Source organism: Bison bison, unplaced genomic scaffold, assembly GCF_000754665.1.
Source record: "Bison bison bison isolate TAMUID 2011002044 unplaced genomic scaffold, Bison_UMD1.0 scf7180017864228, whole genome shotgun sequence".
Lineage (NCBI taxonomy): Eukaryota > Metazoa > Chordata > Mammalia > Artiodactyla > Bovidae > Bison > Bison bison.
In genome coordinates, this window is record NW_011494800.1 from 5,586,983 (window position 1) to 5,597,454 (window position 10,472).

Here is a 10,472-nt window from a genome sequence, read left to right on the forward strand (position 1 = left end):
TGGTGTTTTTTCTCTTGGCTGTGCTGCATGGGATCTCCGTTCCCTGACCAGGGATTGAACCCTTGCCCCCTATATTGGAAGCATGAAGTCATAACCACTGGACTACTGGGGAAGTCTCTATACTTAAGTTTTGATTATAGTGTATAATTTTGTGTTCTTTCACACTTCATAATAACAAACACTTTTCAGAGTTGAAAAATTACTTGTAAATGTTTTAGCGTAACATTATCTTTCATCTCCACATAGATATTAGATTGGGCTTCCCTGGTGGCTCAGTGGTAAAGAATCTGCCTGCCATGCAGGAGACTGGGTTCAATCCTGGGTTGGGAAGATCCCCTGGAGAAGAGAAAGGCTACCCACTCTAGTATTCTTGCCCGGAGAATCCCATGGACAGAGGAGCCTGGTGGCCTGCCGCCCATGGAGTACACAGAGTTGGCACGACTGAGTGGTTAACAGGCGATTAGATTTACTCATCTGAAGGTATACTGGGACCAGAAAGGACCCCCTGTGGCTCCTCTCATGAAGGTGTCTGCCCGTTTCTCCTTCAGTCAGTCCCAGAACCTCTTGCTGATTATAGGCCAGTAATAAGAGTTCTCTAGAATTAATATCCAAAATGTTTTGTACAAAAGCCTTACTTTTATAAGTTTTATAAATTGGATCTTATTTCAGCTTAGGCATTTTAAATAAAATACCATTTGCAAGGCTCATTCCATTTAGTAATTCCTCAAATTAACCTCTTACAGACTCATACAAATTCAAGTCAGAAGATTGTTGCACTGCTACTGCTGCTAAGTCACTTCAGTCGTGTCCGACTCTGTGCAACCCCATAGACAGCAGCCAGCAGGCTCCTCTGTCCCTGGGATTCTCCAGGCAAGAATACTGGAGTAGGTTGCCATTTCCTGCTCCAATGCATGAAAGTGAAAAGTGAAAGTGAAAAATGAAGTGAAGTCGCTCAGTCGTGTCCGACTCTTCGCGACCCCATGGACTGCAGCCTACCAGGCCCCTCCGTCCATGGGATTTTCCAGGCAAGAGTACTGGAGTGGGGTGCCATGTCCTTCTCCAGACTGTTGCACTGGGCCCTGCCAAACTTTCCTTGACTCCTCACGGCCACATGAAAAGGGTGATGGTAAAGATAAGAAAACTGAGGTGAGGCTCAGAGAGATGAAGTGCCTGTCAAAGTCACAAATCACGAGCACACCGGTAACTCTAAAACTCAGGTCGGCCCGACTGTAAGGCTCCAGCTTTCCTGCTCCAGAGCTCGGCAGTCTAGGAAAAGAAGCTTCAACAATACAGTATGTGAGGGGCTCCAATGAGGTGGGCAAAGTGCCAGGGGGGCACGGGAAAGGCAAGAGAAGGTAAGAATGGGAAGAAAGATGGAAACCAGTAAGAGATAGAAAAATTTTGTTTTTCTTCAGAGTTTGTCAAATTACATAATTACCTCATCTTAGTAGGAAGAAATCCAATTAATAAGCCCAGTGACCTAAAACTTTACTGAGCATTTTACAACTATATATGACAGTGATTTTTCTGTTACTTTTATATTCCTTCACAAGTAATTAATGGTAGAAAACAGAAAAGTCAGGTTTGCAAGAACCAAAAATATGAGCCCAATTCTGCCCCCCAAGAGAAATTTTATCAGAAATGAATATATCATACCATAAAAAGCTATTAAAATGTCAACTTACTTTCCTCCTCCGCTATTCAAAGCTGGTGCTGGCCTGGTCAGCAAGTCTGAAATTTGAGAGGATAACTTGGTCTTCGCTGCTGTTTGCTGCTGCACCCTTACTTCAGCTGCATCTGCCAAGTGCATCAGTGTCTTTCTTTCTGGGCTTTCTTCAAAATTCTTACAGCCAATACACTTGCATATTGAGGAACACATTATTTTTGCCTAAAAGATTTACAAAAGAAAAGCTTCCAAATCAAAACACAAAGATAATGAGAACCAACTGTCCAGCACAGGGAACTCTACTCAGTGCTCTGTGGTGGCAAAGGGCGGGGGTACATGTATACGTATTACAGCTCATTCCACTTTGCTGTACTGTAGAAACGAACACAACCTTGTAAAGCAACTGAACACCAATAAAAACAAACAAAACAAAAACCACAGGACATAACCACAGTAGATTCCGTGACCAAGTCAACAGATAGAGTTAGCTGGTCAACTGACGGAAGATAAAATGGAAACACCTCTTGCTAGCAACACCCAGCGGGCCAGCGCTGCATGTAGACGGGTCCAGTATTGTTGGCCGTTCTGAGTGGCTATCCTATGCTGGCTTGAGGCCTTCCATACCAAGTTTCCCCTTACTATATAGATTTTCCTCCTGACATGAATAACGTATATTCATTCTAAAAAATAGGAGTGATACATTACAATATTAAAAAATAAAGATAATCCATAATATAGCCACCTCAATCAAATCACCATGAACACGTTGGTGACCTCCCACTTATGCAAACACACACACACAGAGTATCACATTAAAGGGATTTCACAGATGCTGTTTTTATTATGAATACCTCTCCCACCCTACATTCCCCTCTGGATGCCCCAAACCCTTCAGTAGTTCAGTAGTCTTATCCAGCAACTACATGTTCCTCCGTAACTACTTTTATGCTCACAAGGCAAACCTCCTAATAGAATTTCGTTTTCTACAGAGTTCTTCAACAGGGTACTAGTGGCATTTGGGGCAGGATAAGACTACACTCTCAGGATTGCACCCTGGAATGCAGGTTATTTTGTTATCCACATATTTTCCCAAAAAATTTCTGGGGGAGAAACTGTGTAGTAAGACCCCTCAGTGAAGAACCACTACTACAGAGTTTTCAATCCACTTCGATGTTATTTTTATTGAAAATCCATAAACTGGTACTATGGTTTGCATACTTCCAGGTACAAGAAGTTATGAGCTTATAAAGCTGCCAATGAGACCCCAAACTGTAATGACAAAATGAAGGTACTGTTCCTCTGAAGTCCTGCTTGGGAAGCTAGAAGGCAGGTCTTCCTCAAATTAAGGCTGACTTTTCCAATGCAGTATTTTCCAACTGCAAAAGCAAAGTAATTTCCCAATTTACAAATAAACTTTTTTTTTTTTTTTTGGCTGTGCTGTGAGGCATGCGGGATCCTAGTTCCCCAACCAGGATTCGAACCTGCGTCCCCTGCAGTGGAAGCACAGAGTCTTAACCACTGGATCGCCAGGTTAAGTCCCACAGTAAATTTTTTTGTATGCCCTTTCTAAAGTTATTTTCAAAAGATGGTTAGATCATTTTTCCCAACCCATCTCACCTCATAGCATTCACAGTAGTTCTTAAGACATCCTGATCGTTTGCAGTTACATCCTTTGCTGTGACGTCGATCAGATTCTCCCTCCTTCCCTTTCCCTATCTTAGGCTTAAAAGCTTCTGGATTTCTGTCAAGGCATGCCTATCAAAACAGATCAAATATCAAGCCATGTTAAATCACAGCAGATTAAACTTCAACTCTGCAAAGGGAATTAACTTCCTTTGTAAAATACTTGAGCTCAACAAAAAACAGGTGAAACGGGAAACTTGTCAGATAAAAGAAATAAAAAATAATCACCTTTATTGCTTTTTGCCTTTCATTTTCATGTTCCAAGTTATTATAACAATTAGTACAATTGCAGTTGTTGCAAAATTCACCATTTGCAAAGCAATCACAATATCTGGAATATAAAAATTAGCATAAGTCACATAAAAAGTCATTGTTTAAAGAAACACAAAGCTAGAAATTATCTTATTTAGTAACACTATACATGCAGTAAAGCATTTTAGAAATGTATTCTGAGCCACTTACTTACAGAGTTGACAACATACACTGATTGTCAACTACAAGACAGGGCTCAAAGGTAAAGCCCCCGACCTCTACAATTTTGGTTTATAGACTTAGTTCTAGTAGTAACAGCTGTCAACACAAGAGCTATGTGACTTTATGCACTCAAAAGTAAGTTATTTCAAAATCACAAAAAGGAAAAACATGGGCTAAATTCTATTAGTGGAACCTGCTCACTTGAACTACTGTCATGTTTCTTTGGATTCTAAACCCTCATAAGACCACTGCATTTTATTTAACTGTTTCATGTCCAATCTCTTAGTTCAGTACTAACAAGCAAATTAATCAGCAATTTAAAAGACTACTCAAGAGTACCATCTCACTTAGGAGACCAAACACAAAGGTCCTAGTAAGTTCAAACTGACTAGTAAGGACAGAGACCACGTCTGTCTCATGCTGCTGTACCTCCCCTGTGGCAGAGACCCTAAAACTGCTGCTCTCTTGCCAACTCAGAGTGTCTGTACACTATCGTACATGTTCCAGCATTCACTTGTCTGTTTACTTAGGACTTACGAAATCGGTCTGTTAAGAATTTTGTTAGCTCCATTTATTTTTTAAAGCATTTTCAGTTGTATCAAATGAGGAAACAGTAGCAAAAAGACTTACAATTTCAAACACAGCGATTTCGTACAATTACAAGGCTTTCTGGGCCGACTAGCAGACTCTGATGGGATTATGCTATAGAGACACACACAAAAATACACATTTTAATTAATCGAAGGTAACTATGTAAAATTATAAAAGTGTCTAACCTGTAAATTCCTCCTAAAATAAAGTTTTAACAAATATATCCACCTCTAATAAAAGTTTGCTATGTTGTTCCATATACATTAAATTCAAAAAGCAAGTAGTAATGTGAAAAGAAAGGTAAAACCAAGATATAGACTAAAACAGAAAAGGAAGTTATCAACAGTTTCTAAAGAACAATCCACAAAAAGTACTCTCTTCTAAGAGAACTAAAGTTGAAATCTCCTAAACTCTTTTGAGATTCAATTATAAAATGTAGTAAGTAGAAAAGGGTGTGTGAGGTTGGAGTTCAGGAGGGGAGAGAAGGGGAAGATTGGTTCCATGTAACTTAAGCTTCTCAACCAATATTATAAAGACAGCAATTAATGGATTAAAAAAAAAAAAAAAACCTGCCAAAGCAAGGCTCTAAACAATAATTTAAAAACTAGGTAATATCATTTTTAAGACATATTCAGGAGGAGATAGAGAAAATAGACAGAAAATAACAAAACACCTGCGCTGAATTGGTGACTGGGAGTAAAAGATAATTTGGGAGTTCTCTGACTATTCCTGCAACTTTTCTGTTTAAAGTATTACAAAATAAAAAGTACTGCAGGGGCATGCTCACATGGCTTTGAGGGGAGAAAAATCAAATACATGTATTTTGAAATATGTATGGCTATTTCACGCAGCATTTAACCTGATGCAACAACTTAAAACATATTCAAATAACTCACTCACCCATTGAACGGAAGCCTTGCCTGGGTCTGGATACCAGGTGTTCCTGTAAAGTTGGAGTTGCTTGCTATAGACACATAGGAAGACTGCTGGAGCTACATATAAAGAAAGGTAATTTCAGACCCTGTTTACAAAAATGGACAATATTCCTAAATATAATGATGGGGAAGAAGCACAAAATCACCTCTTAAAATAGGAATAACAGAATGGAAAATTTCATACAAAAATACTTACTACCTCATGGAGCTCTTTTAAAGACCCAAAACTAATAGCAGAGGTAAAAAACAATGTGAACATTTTAAAGTACTACAGGGCACAAATGGGAGAAATTCTTTCACAGAGGAATAATTGTATCAAAATTAGAAAATTCTCAGTGAATGTCCTGAAAATACTATAGTAACATGTATCGGCAAGAAAAATGCAATGTGTCTACTTGCAAATAAACTGGGGTCATTTATCACAAGTTACAGAAATGAGAAGTTATATGCATAATAATTAAGTTTCTATTTCATACTCATTCTAAGAAAAGAGATGCTAATGATAAAAATACTGAACACTAATTTTTTCAACCAGTACCCAGATATTATCCTCCAAAGTACATTTCTTTAAAGTACACAGAAAAATCTGCCTCTCTCTCTTATAATCTGAGTACATCAAAACTGAACAACAGCTTAGAAAAGTAAGCTGTTTACTTTAGAAGAGTAAAATTGTTAACTGCTGTGTTATGTCTGACTCTTTGTGACCCTATGGACTGTAGCCCACCAGGTTCCTCCGTCCATGGAATTCTCCAGGCAAGAATACTGGACTGGGTTGCCACTCACTTCTCCAGAGGATCCTCCTAACCCAGGGATAGAACCTGAGTCTCCTCAACTGCAGGCAGGTTCTTTACCATCTGAGATACCAGGGATTGATTCTTACACGAGAAGGAAAACTTCTATCTGCTTCCTAGAAAGCAGCAGTCCTAATGAAAGCCAGCTGACTAGACAATGTGGCTCTGATGCCAAAGATAACCAGACGTCATCTACAGCTGTCACCTAAAGAGGACCAGGTCTGGACAGACAGCTACCAGATACGTCACCTGGAGACACATCTCACAGTTTACTTTCTAAGAACAAGTCAGTGGCATCTTATTCATTACAGTCACAGCCCTTTCTAAACTCACTGGGACGGCTCATCTTGACTCAACCTACTTTCTCTTGTATCTACATGATCTCGCCCTCCCACCAAATTGTTCTCAGCTCCAAACTTGTATACAAATCAGGAGCTTGTATACCAGACTTGTGTTGTACATATCTAAATGCTAAAGATATATAAAAATAAACTTGGAAATTTTTATTAACATGTCAAGGTTTTGGGAAGAGTCTTCAACACTGAGTTACATGTTTTTGAGTAGTTCTAGAATGTGACAATGCTAGACATCTTAGACCTGATTAACCTTTCCAAGGAGACTTCCCAGGTGGCACAGGGGTAAAGAACCTGCCTGCCAATGCAGGAGATGTGGGTTCAATCCCTGGGTTGAGAAGATCCCGTGTAGTAGGAAATGACAACCCACTCCAGTATTCTCACCTGGAGAATCCCATGGACAGGGAAGCCTGGAGGGCTACAGTCCATGGGGTCGCAAATAGTCGACTGAGCACACATGCACACATAAGCTTTTTGAAATGCAGTGACTGGATTTTCTGCCCATACCTGAGTCACGTACTGAGCAGGAAGCACTGCATAGCCCACATTCCCTGTTCCTGGAGCTGGTGCCAGCACAGTGCCTGGTGGCAGGTTCGTGAGGTTTGGCTGGATTTGTGGCAGTGGGGTGGCAGGCATGATGAGCCGCTGCTGTGGCTGGCTGGTGGTGACTATCTGAGAAGTTGGATTGATCGGTTTTGGAACAACCTACAAAGAAAGGCAGTGTATCAGGAACCACAAAAATAAATTTCATAGCTTCTCAATTCAGTTGAAATCTCTTAGACTTAGGGGATTAAAAGGTCCAAACCATTATACAGAAATAAGCTACAAGGGTATATTGTACAACACAGGGAATATACCCAACATTTTATAGTAACTAGAAATGGAGTATACTATTACAAACTGTGAATCACTATACTGTATACCTGTAACATATAATATTGTATATCAACTCTGCTTTAATAAAAATACATAAATAAATCTTTTCTTAACTTTCAATTCTAGAGGTAACCTTCTGTTTGGGAGAGACTGAGAGAAGTGGCGTGACACTCACTTGTTTGACTGTCTGCGCTGAGACGAGTGGGACGGACATCCGCACTGGGGTGGTGTTAACAACAACTGGTTTAGCTTTGTAAAAAGGAGGGAGGAAAAGGACAGTTTATTTACAGAAAATAGTTGTTTAAAACATTTAAGACACTTAGTTCCTTCAGAATATCCTCATGAAAAAGCTTAAATAATTCCACTGGTTTCCTATTTGGAAGAATCTTTAACCAAGAGAGTTATTTTCAAAATTCTTTAACCCATGTACTGGGGAACTTACATCTAAGATAGCTCTAGTCTGCCTGCTTTATGAGGGATTGTCTGTCGTTTAAGATATTCTGAAAATATTTCAGCCTGTATTCAGAGGCTATGTAGATTCACTACTAAATCCAGTCAGATGAAATGATGCATAAATTAAAAACTGCCATTCGGGAGCGTGGGTTACCATGCTGTTCTATCTATTTCTATCTCTGTGTTTATATTCAAGCCAGAGAAAATATCATTCTTGTACAATTCATTATTTACAGAGTACTACTAAAAGGCAGTATAGCAGGAAGGTTAATAATATCATCCCCTTAGTTCAACTACACTTCAGTAAAAAAATAATTTAAAAAAGTGAACACAGTCTCCTAAGTCATAAGTCAAGATTGGGGGTTCAAACCCCAATCCTGCTGCTTTCTCACTACTTAAGTTCTCTTTCCTGTATCCTTGCCTGCAGTGTAGGGTAGTATCTCCTTTACAGGGTAAGAGGATTAAATATGTTAATTCATGAAAATTTATTAGAACAGTGCTCAACAAACATCAAGTGCTCAATACATGTTAGTAGCCATTATTGTTACTGGTGTCGTTACAACCCTTGTTACTATACAAATGTCATTGTGGACAGTGTTCCAGGGAAACTACAGTACAAGACACTTGCTCAAAGAGATTATTACATTCAAGCAGAACAGATTAGACAAGTACTCAAATAAAATAAAAATTAATTTTAAAAAAGAGACAGCACCATGGGAGTCCAGAGGAGACGGAACATACATATGCCTGGCAGGGGATGGGAACAGGAGGAGCTGCATCCTATGAAGGACAGAGCCTGAGATGGGTCCTGACCGACGGCCAGGCTGCAGGGAGGGCACGCAGACTGGAGGACAGAGGTTGAGATGGGTCCTGACCAATGGCCAGGCTGCAGGGCGGGCATGCAGACTGGAGGACGGAGCCTGAGATGGGTCCTGACCGACGGCCAGGCTGCAGGGCGGGCACGAAGACTGGAGGAGGGAGGTCACCGCAGAGGCAGAGCCTGACAAGTGGGGGGCCTGATGCTGGAAAGCTTCACATTTGAAGCTTCTCTTCACAAAACGCTTGGAAACAGACAAGTCTGGCTGGGACTAGGGGTTAAAAGTAGGCTGCTGCTGCTGCTGCTAAGTAGCTTCAGTTATGTCAGACTCTGTGCAACCCCAGAGACGGCAGCCCACCAGGCTCCCCTGTCCCTGGGATTCTCCAGGCAAGAACACTGGAGTGGGTTGCCATTTCCTTCTAAAAGTAGTCTAGTGCTGGCAAAAAAAAAAAAAAAAAGGCGCCTGACTCTGGCTGTTTTGTTGAAGGTTTTGAATGTCAGGGCACAGATCTATATACGTCATCTGTATTTTTAATTCAGTAGGCAATCAGAAGTTTCTGAGCATTGTGATGTAAAGAAACACTACTGGAAGAGCACAAAGGGAAGCTGTTCATGGCAGCAGCATGTAAAACCCAACAGAGCTGTGAGGAACAAAGGAAGTTAGACGAGTACAGAACCTGAGAGCCTGACCTGGGGTGATGGCACTGGGAATGGAAAGGAGGGAAGAGCTGAAAAGTCAGAGTGGCAGGGAAAGGATGGAGAGAGGTGTAAGCACAAGGGAAGAAGAGTCAGCCATCCTGGAACCCTCAAGTGAAAGGGAAAATGGTGGCCATTAGCACGAAACATTCAAGGATGCGCTGACCGGAAGGGAAGATGAAAGCCGACATGGAGCAGTGGCGTGAGATGATGAAATTCAGGAGACAGGCTGGCCCTAGACCTGTATGTTTGGATCAGAAGGCGCACAAGTTCCAATCAAGCCTGCTGCCACTCCCACAGTCTACAGGAGGGACCTGAGAAGACATCCTTCAGGTCTTACTTACACCAAAGACCTAGGGCCTGCGATGAGAGAGGCTGCGATAATAAACTGCTGTGGACACTGAGACAAACTGTTCTGAACAGTAAAGAACAGACTTCCTTGAACAGAAAGGCTGTTAACAATGTTAAGAGGGTTTTCTTTGTTTTTGTCTTTTTTACTTTTGGTCGGGATGGAAGGGTTGATGGCTGAAGACAAAAGTTGAGAGCCCTGGAAGAACACGAGATGAGAGAGAGTACTCTGATCTGAAAGGGCGCAGGCCTCTGCAGCAAGGTAACAAACTAGGGAGGAGGGGGGAGGTGGAAAAGGGAGAGACCTCCAGAAAGAGTGCGCGGTCAGTGCGGGGGGGCGCTGCGCTGTCTCTGAATATACTAAACATCACTAAACTGCCCCGTGTTTAACATAAGGATCAATCCTATGGTAGATCTGAACTGTATCTCGAAAAAGTTTCTATATGAAAAAAGTGTATGACCATGAATTACAGGAGCAGTGACACCTGACACCCGAGTTGAAACTGTTTCCTATTCTGATTTGATTTTAATACAGGTTAGACTGGTCTCAGCGATACTATGAAGAATTAAAAGATGAATTAAAAAGAAATTAAAAGCCTGAATTCATGCCTGGGACATTGAAGAGGGGGCTCTCTACACCACCTGTTCCTTGAAAAGGCGACGCTGGTCACTGCTCCATGAGTGTGCCGGCAGGGATTTGAGGGCAAGTGCACAGAAATGCAGGAACTTTCCTGGTGGGCTGTGAGATGACGGGGAAGGAGTGTGCATCTTGCCCTTATTCACCTCCCA

General features: G+C 41.2%; 1 protein-coding gene across 12 annotated transcripts in view; it reads right to left on the reverse strand.

The window, feature by feature from the left end:
- Positions 1-10,472, reverse strand: part of LIN54 (lin-54 DREAM MuvB core complex component) — a 64,489-nt gene that overhangs the window by 3,367 nt on the left and 50,650 nt on the right. For all 12 annotated transcript variants that reach the window (XM_010845946.1, XM_010845941.1, XM_010845937.1 and 9 more), the window contains 7 exons: positions 7,545-7,618; positions 7,001-7,198; positions 5,315-5,406; positions 4,454-4,525; positions 3,578-3,680; positions 3,284-3,421; positions 1,686-1,888 (listed from right to left, as the gene is read on the reverse strand). In XM_010845946.1, coding sequence (XP_010844248.1) covers positions 1,686-1,888; positions 3,284-3,421; positions 3,578-3,680; positions 4,454-4,525; positions 5,315-5,406; positions 7,001-7,198; positions 7,545-7,618 — 880 coding nt within the window. The remainder of the gene's footprint in view (positions 1-1,685; positions 1,889-3,283; positions 3,422-3,577; positions 3,681-4,453; positions 4,526-5,314; positions 5,407-7,000; positions 7,199-7,544; positions 7,619-10,472) is intronic.